We start from the raw sequence: 14432 nt of genomic DNA on the forward strand, positions 1-14432 counted from the left end.
ACTGAGTTTACTGACGAGTATTTAAGTTGACTCGTGCTTCTGTGAAGTTGAAGTACTCTAAGCTAAGTCACTTAGTACTACACATGTGTGGGAGAACCATGCTTCGGCACGAATGGGCCGGCTCGACTGGAGTGATACCACGGCCTGACAGAAAACCGACGTGAAACAACGCTTGCGTTGTGTGAGGTTACCGGAGGCCCAATTACCCCCTTCCCAATGCCCGATTCCCCAACAACCCTTACAATCCTAACCCCCAAAAGGCCCGTTTTATAACGCCAGAGGCGTGTTTCGGGTGTCTATAGGCGGCGGCAATTGCTTACCATCAGGTGGTCCGTCTGCTCGTTTACCGGCTATACACACTTCATCACAAATTAATACGTTGAAATAAAACCTCTTCCATTGTCTTTCAGTTCTTATTTTTGTCGTGGTGGCTTTCGTAGCCTCGGTATCGGAAGCTAAGGCACCAACCTGGACTGGGGTCGACTGCGTTTGTACCACGGAGTATGATCCTGTCTGCGGCTCCGACATGGTCAGGTACAGCAACTACTGCGTCTTCAAGTGTAGGCTCCAATACCTCAAGGAAAAGGGCCTCCCGCCCATCTACCAAGTGCCTTGCTACGATCTCCCACCACTCTTTGGATAAAATGCTTGGCAGTTACCGACGTAACATGAATTGTGAACAACTACCTATTCGTTATCCTTATTAAAAGCTTGAATTGTTACTTTTTGGTTTTATTTAGTTTGAATGTAACTTCTTTCGTAGTGAAGAATTTTAGATACCAACTGCACATAACTGCGGTTAGGACATAATCTTAGAGTGGCATTTAATTAGAATAATTATAGTGTGTGTAATGTTTCAAGTTGAAATATTTTGTAAAAGCTGAAAGCTGATAGAAAAGGGAAAACCTGGGAAATACACCCCAATCCTGCAAACCCAGCAATTAGTAAGAAAACAACGTTAGGTACATCTGATTAAATTACAGGAAAGTTCAATTCTCTATTATAAAATTGAGGGTCATACAAATTTTTAGGCAGAAGAGCATACAAAAATTTGTGAGTGATCATAGCAGTCATGCCGGAGATGATGTACCGACCGCCGGAGTACACAGGCTCTACCACTCCATCGTGCTTGTAGCAACCATGGTAGTTGGTGTCGCAGAGACATCTCAAAGGAACTGGGAACACATCTAATATTTTGTCAGTGTCTGTTTTCACTTTACATATGTCAAAGTTCCTTAGTTCCCCAATAACTGGAGTCACTGCTACATTTGGTCCTCGACTCAAAACTTGTCCCATCGTGGTCCAAAACATGATGTCTCGAATGCCGAGATCTACGTACGTGTAGTATGCGGCTGCTTCGTAAACTGATTGGTTTCTGCATATTTTGCCACTGCCTGGGAAAGTGACCTTGGTGCCACAGGAAGGCACGACACGAGATCTCTTGGTATACAACAGAGACACTTCATCGTTGACCACACACAACGGTACCAGGACAGTATCGGTGTGGTAAGATGGCCCGCCTCGTATGTCTATAGAAGGTAGTTGTTCAATGTTCCATATACAATTTTCTCGGCAAGCATTGGATAGAATTACTTGGGGACAGAATGACATGAATGTTCTAAGACTCAAGAGTACCGGCTTGTGGTAGAGACCCATGGTAGTCAATTCAAGTTACTTGCCAGGGCTGTGTATTTTTTTTTCTTTTACAAAATTATGTTTTTGTGAAGATACTTCAATTTTTATTTTGATATCACCATGTTTGTTGACAAACTCATATTATGTCAAATGATTTTTTTACGGCTTACGCAATGTTCAGAATTTTGTAACAAAAAGGCTCTAATTGAAGTAGAATGAATAGAATGATGTTTTCATTCGTCTAATTCACGTTCCTTTTTATGTAGATGTTTTCTGAAATCGCGGTTAGTGAATATTAAATTGCTAGTAAAATATCGGAAGGGGTCGGCCCCTCGGAGGAATTCATAGCAATATCAAAGTTAACCAAATATCCTGTGCTTCTTGCTCCTGTTGGTTATTTTCTCTGCACCACCCAAGGGTCAGACAGGCCGAAAATGCCAATGATATTATGTCCACATGCATTTATGTGCATAAGGCTTTTAAATACATAAAATAAGATAAGAGATGTCGAATAGAATAGCAATTTGCTACTCTGCAATTTTTAGACACGCAAACCATGAGGCACGTAAAATGTCTCCAGCTACCGTATTCTACGTTCCGTACCCCTTAAAGGGCCATCAGACCACCACAGATGAGGTCTAGTTATGCTGATGCCCAACCAAGACCTGCAGACGACGACAGGAGTAGGCTAGGAACGGGGTGGGTTTTAGTCAGTAAGAGTCTGACGCTCTTTCTCGCCTCACCCAAGAAGGGGTAATCATTGTATGATTTGCCCTCCTCAAAAAAGATAGCGCATTTACAAACTCTCGTAATATGGGACATTAGGATTAGGTAGGCACAAAAGAAAAGGCCAAGTCAAAATAGGAGAGTGCTTGAAGAGATTGATGAATGCAGATAAAGCAAATGAGGACAGAGAAAAGTGACATGCCTTTTTCATCCTTGTGCACTGTGCAAGCCGATATGATGTGCATTTATATTATAAATAGGTACGGTAGAATTGTTATGTTCATGACACATTGCGCTCCAGCCAGTCGCTGGTTCAATGCCCGCTTTTCAGATTCCTAAACACCAATTATAAAATCAAGGAAAGCCTCTAATCGCCGTACTCAGAATCATTTAATGGTCACTTAACCCAGCCTTTAGCAATTGTTTTCGATACAAAACCGTTACTAAGGAATAGTTTATGTAATCATTAAATGTATCTGAGTAGAGCAGATAGACACTTTGGTAAGGTGATCATAAGATTGACCCAGTAGAAAACATGTGACACTATAGGCACATATTAAGTACACAATAATGACGATCTATAGGCCACCTGTTCAATGTTTTCATATGCGTAGATAACATAGTCTAGTCTATCAAGCTTATCTTGCCAATAATGGGTGGTACGATTTACCGATCAATGCAGTACACGATAAGATAACAAAACATGATTAAAAGAAGCAGTTGATATGTTCATATATTTATTATAACTATATATATGTCTGACATAATACACTATGTGTACTTATAATAAATAACTTATCACCACAGAGATTGTATTATTTTCTAATATACAACAGAATCTTATCACTTGCTGATAGTGGAATAGTCTGCAAAGAGGTTTTGTGCATATGTTGGTACTCTTAACATTTACATAGATAATTTAGTATAATATGATGAACTAATATTTATATAGATTTACCAGTATATCTAAACATAGCAACACAGAATTTCCTATCTAATATTTTAAGTGAAAATGAGTTGTATGTAATAAAATTCAATATTGCATGTTTGTTGTTTAGCAGTTCAGAAATTGTAGCAATACTATATGCTAAATTACAATAAAAAGAAACACTTTTTGTAAGATTCGAGATAATTCAAGTCAACCATTAATAAAATGAAGTTTGAATTAAGTATAAAGAATACCAACATCTGCAGCTACATTGCATTTTTATAAAATACTGATTGTAAAAACTAATTACAACAGCCTCCTGTGAAAACTGGGTCCTGCCCACCATAATATAAAATAACATAGAAAAATAACAATTGGATTTACAGATTAATAACTTCTGAAAAAACAAAAAAAAATTAAGTCCATTGCAATGAAACAAAAATAAGACAATGTAACAATGAGCATCTCATTGTTCCATGAAAATGTACATTTAAAACACAATAATAAAGTCACTTCCAATTCATAATTTGTTACAGAATTAAGTTAATTTTACAGCTGTGTCTCATCACTTACTATTTTCTATATGATCAGTTGTACTTCAGATAATTTATATGTACTAACTACTATATATAATATTCATTATGTACTTAAGATATAAAAGCTTATTACACAATATAGGATTTCTTACAACAGCTCCAGACCCATGTATAAAGGATAAAAAAATATTTAAAATTGTCTATTCATTGTCCAGTTTATTTATAGCTTAGCAGGCAACAACTCATGGAGTTTATATTCTTTTTTTAAAAAGTCTGGACAGTACAGTTCTTTGGGTAAAAAGGAATTTAAGAACATGTGTGTAATCATGCCTGTGATGCCCCAAACTGTGTGTTTGCCACCATTGTAAACTGGTATAGCAAAATTATTGTATTTATAGCAACCATGGTTGTTTGTGTCACAGAACACTTTCATAGGAATTGTGAATATATCAGCTACTTCACCTTCGTTTGGAGTCAACTTATCCATGTCAAAATTCATAATCTCGCCCACAACAGGTGTGATCAACATGTTGCCATCTCTGCCTTGAACTTGCTTCATTTTGGTCCAAATATTTATGTCTTCGGCAGGCACACCTATTTCTTCTTCCGCTTCCCGTAGAGCAGCATCGTACACGGTCTCGTCTTTGTCAATTTTCCCGCCGGGAAAGGACACTTGACCGCTGTGCGAGCTCAAGTTGCTCGATCTCAAAGTATACAGAAGACAGACCTCACCGTTATCCACACATACAGGAACCAACACAGACGCTGTGTTCTTCGGGCTCCCACCTCTTATATTAAAAGACGGTAATTCATTTATGTTAGAAATACACCTTTCTCTTGCCGCACTAGATAACAGGATTTCTGGAGTTAGAGACATGCTTAATTTGATAACTTTGTGAATAGACTTCATTCAAATGTATGTAAATTATCACCGAGTGTAAAGTCCAACAAACGTCAAATGCCTTGCTTGTTGTTGCTTATATTCATGAAGCAGTTACTTAATGTATTTTTATTTCATAATAGAAGATAAATATACAAGGAGCAAAGGTTAGAACTGGCATTTTGACAGAATGGCATTGTCAAATTATTTTGACGTTTAATCAGCTGTTTGCGCGAAAAAATATCCACAGAGTATATTAGATGAAAAGGAACGTAAAATGTAAGCAACGCGATTCGCGAACGATGTCAAGTTTGTGGTTTGGAAAAAAATATAATTTTGGTTTAGAACTGTTTGTATGTAGGCCGTTACAATGTACCATATAGCTCAATATGAATAAAAAAAGCTAGAAAACTGTCAATGTCTATATCTTTTGATTGGAGATATGTAACAAAACAAAATAAAAAATTATACAGAAACTTTGGCATAAAAAATTAAATTACAGTAATTTATTTGTGATATGCTTCTTTGAAAATGGCGCGAATATCATTTGGCCTACAAAATATATTTTCTATGGCTGCTCGAGAGCGGTGCATTGCTAATTTCAAACGCCTAGCGACACCAAGGTACGGCAAAGTGCCAAGTGATGCCGCAGCTGTGTTAGTACCAGTATGTAAAGTGGGAGAGAAACCGTCGATACTCTATACAGTTCGGGCCACGAACCTTAGGACTAACAACGGAGAAGTATCATTTCCCGGTGGGCCAATAAACCAAGAAGAATCTGCTATACAAACAGTTTTAAGGGAAACGTTTTCAGAGATCGGTTTACGACCTGACAAAATAGACATCTGGGGACAGGGGCCGCCGCTTCCAGGCCGCAATAACAAAATAATGATCACTCCTGTAATTGGCTCTATAGATAATCTGGCGCCAGAAGATTTAACCATTAAAAATGGCGAAGTTGCAGAGGTATTCACTATCCCTATTGAGCTGTTGTGTGAACCTAAAAATCAATATTACACACAGTTCAGTAATGGATTCGTTCTGCCGGTGTTTGTGATCGAGGAGTATAAGATATGGGGTATAACTGCGTTCATAACTCACGCATTCTTGAGCTCGGTACTTACCAACGATGTCTATAAAAATGAATGGACGAAGAAGAAAGTCGTGATAGAAAAATAATAGACGATTTCTGTAGTACCTAGACTTAGGTCTATTATATGTTTTTTTATAGTATTCTTTTTACAGATTTTATTCGGAAATAAAGAAACTTTATTTTATTATAAATATTTATTGTGTAAAAGCTACTTTTATCACATTGATATACACATATAGCAAGTTGTCACGAGCGTTATACTAATAGAAGCAAGGCACAGAAGCGTGAATATATAGAATTTGGCAATATTTGAGCACTTTCGTAATATTAGTTCAAGTAATTAAGAAATATAGAATAAATAAAAAAATAAAAGGATCTCATTATAAAGAAAAAACTAAATAAATAAAACAAAACGAAAAAAATATTATTATCCAGGTTTATTCCTTAACATTTACATTATAATCTAGTCATTATTATTTTATACATTGTCCAATCGACATGTTGGTCGTCTCTCGCCCTTGTCTCTGGTGTGTGTACTACGCTAATATGTATGGAATTCACCAAATGTATAACAACTATTTCATGGGATCAATTGTTTTTCAAACTAAAACAAATCTCCCACAAATCTGAGAAGCCAAAAGTCTATTACATAAATAGGTGGTCCAACTTAAAGCCTCACTTCTAACTCTCTATTGAAGGTTCATAAATATAATTAAAACAAACATGAAACAAAGGAACTGAAAATGTAAACAAAATAAGTACATTCTTATTACAAAACATACCTTTTCAAGGTAACATAGGCTAGGCAGGCAAGAGCGCTCACAAAATGATTTGATTGTAGTGAATCAGTTGTACATGATCGAAACGACAGTTACAGCACGGCAGAGGTATGAAAATAAGAACAAAATAGCGACGCTGGTGTCATTAAACCTAAAAAAGACAAAGTCTGGAGTGAACAAAACAAAATAGAATACTGTGAAGCAACCTTAGCAACTATCGTGAATATAATACAACAACACATCCTGGGCATTTATTCGTTGTGTTTGAACACTGAAACTATACTAAAACTAAATTAAAAAAAACTTGTAAAATTATTATTTTTTCATATACAGACAAAGGTACACTGCAATTTGTAAAGTTTGATGCAATATGGTTAAAAAATCCACATTATAATTTGTTCATCTCCTCTGCCAAATACACTTACATCAATAATAAAAAAAATGCACATTTTATTATGTTTTAAGACTCCAAGCTATTTTATCCAAATACTAATGGCCACAGTAACTTCTAACAATTTGAAAATAACAAAAACTGATCTGCCGAAGATGTCACAAGTAAATGTAATGGTATTATTCCAAAATAATGTCCAAACATATAATAAATAAATCCACATTAACCTATTATTTTCTCAACATGTATTCATAAAACTTAATTCCGATTGCACCAAACCATACATACAATCTCATAGATTTTAAATCTATTGAAATAGACCAATACTAAAAAAAAAATCGAATTTAATACAAAAATATAATTTCCATATGAATTTGTTTGTTGGCATCATCCGTGACATTGGTATCTTCCTATCTAAAAAAAACTGTAGAAAAAAAGTAAAGATGACTAATGTCACGAGGCGCATTGTCGCTGTATCGTAATGGCGTGGGTCAGAGTCGGCATCTGTGTAGTGGGCATCAGTATCACACCGAATATTATTTCTCGACACTCTGTCGCGCATCACTTTACCACCGACAGCTGACCACACAACAAGAAACTAGTCTGTTCTTATTATCACATTTTATAGAAGAACAACAAATTTAAAAATGGAGGGAAATAAAAATGGGCGCCATCTTTGTTGTGTGGCCAGTTGTTGGTGCGCTGTAGAATTTTGGCAACATTATTTTGAATGCAACATTAATGCATACATCTTGCGGTCAGGCGATGGTGGTATAATTAAGAAATGTTTATCGCCTACTATTGTACCAAGGCATGTGCGCGGCCGAGGCGAGCTTACTCGGCGTTACTGTTCTCGCTCACGTCGATTGGGATTGACGTCGTGAACGTCGGCGTCTCGAGTTCTTCGTGTTTCTTCATTTTCAGCGCCTGTAATGATACACTACGCTTAGTATTTTATTCTAATGTTTATCTCAGGTCTGGTTTGGGTCAGTTATAGCTGGCAGCACTGCCAATTAGTTTGCACTAGATTAAAATATTAATAAAGGAAAATAACTATCCTAGAAAGAATTTGGTACCCAATACTAATCCGAATAGTTTCCTATTCAAACGATTGATTGCAGCAGCAGTTTCTTCTAAGCAAGCCTTTTTAGTTTCGAAATTATTTTCGTCTATATCTTGTATAATACTTAATTGTTTAATGTGGAACGATTCCATCTCCCAACTAGACAAGTTTAGCGTTTAGGGAGTTTGGATCACGTTTCCATATTATATCTGTTTAATATTTATATTTACAGTAAGTTATGGGATTAGATAAAACAACAAACAAATACCACAACCTTCCACACACCATCACAGCAAGGAACAAAATGCTAACCACCGATTTCTGGAAGGCCAGTAGATGTAATACCAAGTTTACACAACCTAACCTTACTTAGTAAGAACTTACCTCTTTCTGATACCGTTATTAAAATAATTATGACAATACCAAGCTGCCAAGCTAAGCATAGACTTTCGAAGCAAGTTGTAAAAACGATATTTATTTGAATGTTTTCCCGCACTAAAAATAGACCATACTAATAAGTTGAGCCTTTATTTTCTATTGTGTAAACCCAGTATTATTAACATTTTTGCTATTGGCAATTTCATAGTTTTAATAAAACGACAAATTCTACCAATTCATATGTTGCTCACAAAAACCGGAGGTAAGTCTCGAATTTGATGCGTACCTGATTTGTAAATATATATTACAAAATCAGGTCCTTAGCAAAATTTTCCCTATTTTCAAGTACACCTAATGAATTTTGATTCGGTGTGGGTTGTAACAGACATTGTAACAGAGCAGGATTTTTCAAAATATTTTTTTGACTTGACAATTTTTATTTGTATTATTTGTTTGCCGAATTCAAGCTTATCTTTACCGAGTCGTCTGATGTATGAATTAATTTAAAACTTTTTTTTTATTCGGGATCATTTATATAATTATTTCCTGTAATTTCATACCGCTTCTGATTGGCTTTAAACAAGACTTAACACGCGAACTCCGTTACAAACCCTTTTTAAACATTTTCATGCCAATACGTTTATTTCTTAAGACAGTCATGCCTTTAAAAACACTTGAAAGTAGGAAAACATAATGAATGCAGCCCGTAAACTAGGGTTTCATAGTTTAATAGCGATGAATTGTTATGTTTAAGAATCGATTAACGATTCTAATCGATAATGAGTAGTCGATTTTCATGGCTCCCAAGTACTGACGTGAACTTAAGTATCGAGGTAAACATTAGAGTAGCGCTTGCGATTTGTACATATGGCGTGCGTCTGACACAAAGATGGAAGTATGTTTTGTACCGAATGACTTAGGGATGTGACCAAACAATGCAATGTTATAGCACGTATGTCAGTGACGTCACGTTAGGACACCCGCGAACGTACCACATCCGTCGGTAACTCTTTCCGTTGCAGTGTGGGGGTCGGCGTCAGCACCAAACCTTTCGCCGATAACTGAAGGCGATAGTAACACGATAGAGGAAAGTATAGAAGAACCCAAATTACATAAATACTATGCTATCTGTGCCAATACACATATTGTAGAAATACACATAATTATATATCTATAAAGGACTGGCTACATCACTTGCATAGTGAACAAACTTTGCGCAAGTGCGCTAAACTTTGTTCTGTTTGCGCAATTGTGCTAAACTTTGCGCAATGAATTTTTGTGGTAATTTCCAACATAAGATAAAAATCAATGCGTGTAGCCAATCCTTATAAAGATTGATATAAAAATATCCCATAGAGAAAGGGCAGAAAGATAGCTCAATAGTGTTTCAAAACAGCGTGGTCTACGTGAGACTTGGTGTAAGATGGTGTTGTGCTTACCTGCTGCAGTTTATAATGGTTGATGATATCCTGGTCGGCGGGGCAGCTCTGTGTGAACGCGTCCAACTGGTACATGTGATACATGTAACGCCAGAGGGCGCGGAAACTCGTCTGGAATTGTAAAACAACATTGATAAGGTCGAGTGGTTGAAATATTCTATGTGTACTTTTTAAGATAGTACAAGACAAGTAGACGTCGAATACATAATTTTATTATAAAACTAGCGACCCGCCCCAGCTTGCATGGGTGCAATGGTGATATATTATGCATGTATTATACATATAAACCTTCCTCTATCTATTAAAAAAAACCGCATCAAAATCCGTTGCGTAGTTTTAAAGATTTAAGCATACAAAGGGAAATAGGGACAGAAAAAGCGACTTTGTTTTATACTATGTAGTGATAATTATAGATGTAAAATTAATAAATAGAAATAGAAATTAAAACAACAGGGTTGACTTACCGGTATCTCGAAGTCGACGAAGTACTTGCCGGCGACGCGGATGTGCTGCAGTCTTGGCATTAGCTCGCAGTCGAAACAGCACATTGTGTCCCCTGTTAAGAATCTGCAAATCACAACAATAAATAAATTTAGATTACAAACTTACAAGTGATGTAAAGTTATACAGACACACAAGTAAAAGGACTCTATGTTTTTCCAAAATGAGACTATCCGAACTGCAAACTACGCGTCTTACTTAAAGTCATGGAGATAGACATCACATTACCAAGAATTTAATAGTAAAAAAAAACTAAGAATAAAACCTAAGCCCATGTGTGTAATATTTGTAAACAGGTAGCACGTGAAAATAGCCTTTATTATCAATGCAATAAAGTGCATAATTACCTAGTCCCTCTGCGTTCAAGGAGACCATCGATGCGGCCGAGATGCGCGCGCAGGGCTGCCGACTTCTGCTCGTCTTTGCGTACCAGCACCAACTTCAGCTTGGAATACAGGTTCTCGATCAGTGAGGCTACTTCCTTATCCTGGAATATTAATAAAATAATTTGTTTATAGGAAACTTGCAACTATTTATAAGTATTATTATTTTAGAGGTTATTAGGTTCCTGTGTCGTTTGACGGTAATGCAGGGTTGATGATTTTAAAATACCCAAGCTGTACTCTATTGGGAACAAAGTCTCGAGCAAGAAGCTCCACTTCTGAGAGGATAGTAGAAAACTGCTTAAATTGGTCGTCAGTAAATTACGACGTTTCAGACTCCACATTCCTGGTTCTAGTTTAAGTAAATCTCAGGTTCAGTACAGGAAATTGAACTGAGTACTAAAAGCAGAATTCAAAACGTCAAGTATACAATTATGGGCATAGTAGACAGAGGACAATTCATCCCTACGGGCAACTAACAGTTTCCACTTGGTCTATATCGAAACAAAAGCACTACAGTCTACTATTGCCTAAACTTTGTTCAACATCGTACGACCTATGAATAATTCATCGACCATAAAAAAAGATGCTTAGTGCCAAATTACTGAACACAATTCACCGGGAAACACCGTTTCTGAAGATTGACACCTAATTATCATGAGAAGCACATTTCGGACGAGTTTTAGTAATAAGAAAAAACCGGCTGAGCACACTTTGTAGGCAATTTAACGGAGTTTAGGATATTTGAGCCTCCTATTTGAGCTTTCGCATAAATTATATGCTTGTTAAAAAGTTTTTGCCAGGTGTGTCGATTCGGTGGGAGCTAATCACACTGTATTTTATTACTGACTATTATTTATAATCAATGGACCAGATTAGATGGATAACATAAAGATTCAATACTTTAATAATTAATTAATTGAAGCAAAAATCGCATGCAGCCACTTTCTACTTCAGAGTAATTTAGCGCATAAACTATCGTCTTTATTATCTGCCAGAATTTCATATAAATAAGATATATCACTCGTGTGTTAACGATTTTATCGACTGTAAAAGTATATGATTTAGAAATATATTCCTGGTCACGGCCACACACTCCGACTAAATCATGTACAATCGACTCTCGATAATTCAACCTTCCATAATTCGAACATTTGGTACTTCGAAATATTTTAGGAGTCCCTCGCATTTCGACTATACCTAAATATTAACAAAAAAGAAATACTTTCCAAGAATATTAGCAAATAGTATGGTATAGTTTCTGCATTATGGATCTCATTGGGGCCCAATTGCCTCTTTTCTAAGTGCAGATGAATCCATCCTTGAAGCGCTACTTAATACTTAAAAATATTTGTTTACCTGTACAAATAAGTTGTGTCCTCCGGGTACCGACTTCATGATGTGCCGTTCGATTTTCTCATTTTCCAGTATCGCCAGACCGTTGTCGATGAGTATGGGCGGGTGCGTGGCTTCGAAGTTGGTGCGGAAATCTGGTGGAGGCTTCTGCATATCTACTGTTGTCACCTGTAAGGGGAAAAGTAGAAATTTTAATAAGTAAATACGCAAAATATTGGTACCTAAGTCTTTTTTGTGGGTCATATAAATAAAACATAAAATGGGGGGCGTCAAATTCTTACGAAACCACCCCATTCCAACTCCTGTTCCATGCTAACCACATTATCAATATAGTGACATACCCGCGACTCCAGCAGGGCAAGTAGTAGTCTGACGGCTAATACTACGATATTTAAATCTAGCGGGTTTACTCCGGCTCAAAAAGCAGGAGTAGGAACGGGGTGATTTTTAGTCAGTAAGAGTCTGACACTCCCTCTCGCCTCGCCCAATGCGGGAGAAGTCATTGAATGATTTTCCCCCCTCAAAAAAAGGTTAGAACTTGGAATCAATATCATTTCTTTTTCCAACTGTTAGAATATAGCACGTAGGAACTAGATCCAAGACAATCGATATCAACTACTACGATTACGATACGTATGATTCAACTTTACGATACGATTGTTGATGTTTTGTTTTCGATTCATCACAACACTCCTCTTCTATTATATGATGTTATAAAGTAGTAGCGTTGTAAAGTAGTAGTATATCGTAACGTAAACTCCGTAATTGTCGTAGTGAAACTTAACTAAAAAATTACAGATCGCGCAGCCTACTACGACGTTGCGTCTGCTTGCGCACGCTGCTCATGTTGAAGAGTCCCTCTGTGACTCAAAACTAGTAAAGCTTTTCTCCATTAATTTACGTGAGTAAACCGCGATATTTTAGTTAATTTGGTATGTCACGATACTTTTAAAACAAAGAAAGAATAAACTTGTATCCGCCTCTACTTTTCCCAAACGCCAACTTAGGGACTACTACATACACACATATTCAACAGAGACCGGGCAGCAGCGCTCTCCCCTTCCAACCATGGAGATTATAGCAAACCATCCTTTTCTAAGGGCCATAGTCTAGCAAATACTATAAAGATAAACCTACCTTTAAGCTGATGGTCTTAAGCTCAGCTAACAGGTACAGGTCCATAAAGTACTCCTGGCAGAAGAGGCACGCGCCCTTCCGTCGCCCATCAATCGTCGATGCCTGCAATAAAACAGAACAGATAATTAGTTTTAAAGTTTCATAGATGAAAGTTGGGACACAAAATTAATGACATTGAGCTCTTTACAAATAGTTTCCTTGAACTATAAGCATTTGTTTTCCTCCCAGATCTTTCCCTGATCCTATTTGCGTATTTGCATCAGCGTAAAAGTGCAACTTAACTTTACCATTCTCTCCGAACAATCAACATAATTTTTACATTACCCTTTTACGAGTAGGATATAGAGAAATTCTTTAATTTTTACACGTATTCAGGCCACATAATATAATCCTATGAAAAATGCAGCTTCAATTGTGTCCAATATCCAAAGCCAAATTTTAACAAAAAATACACAGGATTTGACTGTTGATAAAGCGAAAGAGGTAAGTAAGATTCGTAGCAATTGTCTCTTGTCTCTGCCCATGGGAGACAGGCGTGAGGTTATGTACGCATGTTGAATAGATGAAGATAAAGAATTTCAGTTTTCGCATATTTACATTAGAGAAACTCATTCACTAGTATTCAGTGGAGTGCATGACGAAACGTTACTCACAATATTCGATAGTTCAATAGAACAAGCTGCTGCGCTATTGTAAACATAGCGACATAACAATTACTATAGCATGTGTTAACAAGAGATTATCTATTGTTAACTCAATGACATGACTTTCGCAATAGTTTAAAGGTGACCTAAACAATTTCGGTGAAGAAAAAGTGTTAAATAAAGCCTTTTAGTAGGTGAACTGTCTGAATGCAAAACTGGTAGATTTTTTCTGGCTATTTAATTTCACATTCAACCATCCTGGTAAATTTTGTATCTCCGATTTTAAAGGTTGGTTCCAAATACCTTTAAAACTTGAATGAATATTGGTAAATAAAGATTTATCAAGAACACTTAAGAGTTCTGAGAAGCAAACAAGGAAAATTGAGGTTTTATAACCATACGTTATCCTTCACACAAGGAAAGTGCCCTGTGCCGTGGTAAACATACAAATATGAATAAATGCTTTATAACATTACATTAAAACATGAATAAACAGTTTTGGGTCAGCGGTTATTCAACAGTTATTATTTAGTGTTATAAATAACATTATATCTTTACATAAT

At 36.5% G+C, this 14432-nt stretch overlaps 4 protein-coding genes across 5 annotated transcripts in view; 1 reads left to right on the forward strand and 3 right to left on the reverse strand.

The window, feature by feature from the left end:
* Nucleotides 1-963: 963 nt before the first annotated feature.
* Nucleotides 964-1839, reverse strand: LOC118271941 (uncharacterized). The gene has a single exon (XM_035588211.2). The coding sequence runs from the start codon at nucleotides 1654-1656 to the stop codon at nucleotides 973-975; it is 684 nt and encodes a 227-aa protein (XP_035444104.1). The 5' UTR covers nucleotides 1657-1839; the 3' UTR covers nucleotides 964-972.
* A 1242-nt stretch (nucleotides 1840-3081) lies between these two features.
* Nucleotides 3082-4913, reverse strand: LOC118271735 (mitochondrial coenzyme A diphosphatase NUDT8). Its single transcript, XM_035587906.2, has one exon. It carries the CDS (start codon nucleotides 4733-4735, stop codon nucleotides 4046-4048), a length of 690 nt encoding a protein of 229 aa, XP_035443799.2. The 5' UTR covers nucleotides 4736-4913; the 3' UTR covers nucleotides 3082-4045.
* Nucleotides 4914-5076: 163 nt separating this feature from the next.
* LOC118271736 (nudix hydrolase 3-like) lies at nucleotides 5077-5989 on the forward strand. Its single transcript, XM_035587907.2, has one exon. It carries the CDS (start codon nucleotides 5237-5239, stop codon nucleotides 5882-5884), a length of 648 nt encoding a protein of 215 aa, XP_035443800.2. The 5' UTR covers nucleotides 5077-5236; the 3' UTR covers nucleotides 5885-5989.
* A 226-nt stretch (nucleotides 5990-6215) lies between these two features.
* The window catches only part of LOC118271728 (chloride intracellular channel exc-4), a 41612-nt gene continuing 33395 nt past the window's right edge, over nucleotides 6216-14432 (reverse strand). The window contains exons 2-8 of one of the 2 annotated variants that reach the window (XM_035587898.2): nucleotides 13226-13327; nucleotides 12092-12256; nucleotides 10697-10836; nucleotides 10313-10415; nucleotides 9849-9959; nucleotides 9402-9470; nucleotides 6216-7895 (exon numbers count right to left, since the gene is read on the reverse strand). In XM_035587898.2, the coding sequence (XP_035443791.1) occupies nucleotides 7803-7895; nucleotides 9402-9470; nucleotides 9849-9959; nucleotides 10313-10415; nucleotides 10697-10836; nucleotides 12092-12256; nucleotides 13226-13327 (783 nt within the window). In that variant the 3' untranslated portion in view covers nucleotides 6216-7802. The remainder of the gene's footprint in view (nucleotides 7896-9401; nucleotides 9471-9848; nucleotides 9960-10312; nucleotides 10416-10696; nucleotides 10837-12091; nucleotides 12257-13225; nucleotides 13328-14432) is intronic. The other variant, XM_035587899.2, reaches the window with a different exon arrangement.

This window comes from Spodoptera frugiperda, chromosome 5 (genome assembly GCF_023101765.2).
Source record: "Spodoptera frugiperda isolate SF20-4 chromosome 5, AGI-APGP_CSIRO_Sfru_2.0, whole genome shotgun sequence".
Lineage (NCBI taxonomy): Eukaryota > Metazoa > Arthropoda > Insecta > Lepidoptera > Noctuidae > Spodoptera > Spodoptera frugiperda.

Coding starts and splice junctions, on each gene's coding strand:
- LOC118271941 (XM_035588211.2), bottom strand. CDS start 1,656: ATGGGTCTCTACCACAAGCCGGTACTCTTGAGTCTTAGAACATTCATG.
- LOC118271736 (XM_035587907.2), top strand. CDS start 5,237: ATGGCGCGAATATCATTTGGCCTACAAAATATATTTTCTATGGCTGCT.
- LOC118271735 (XM_035587906.2), bottom strand. CDS start 4,735: ATGAAGTCTATTCACAAAGTTATCAAATTAAGCATGTCTCTAACTCCA.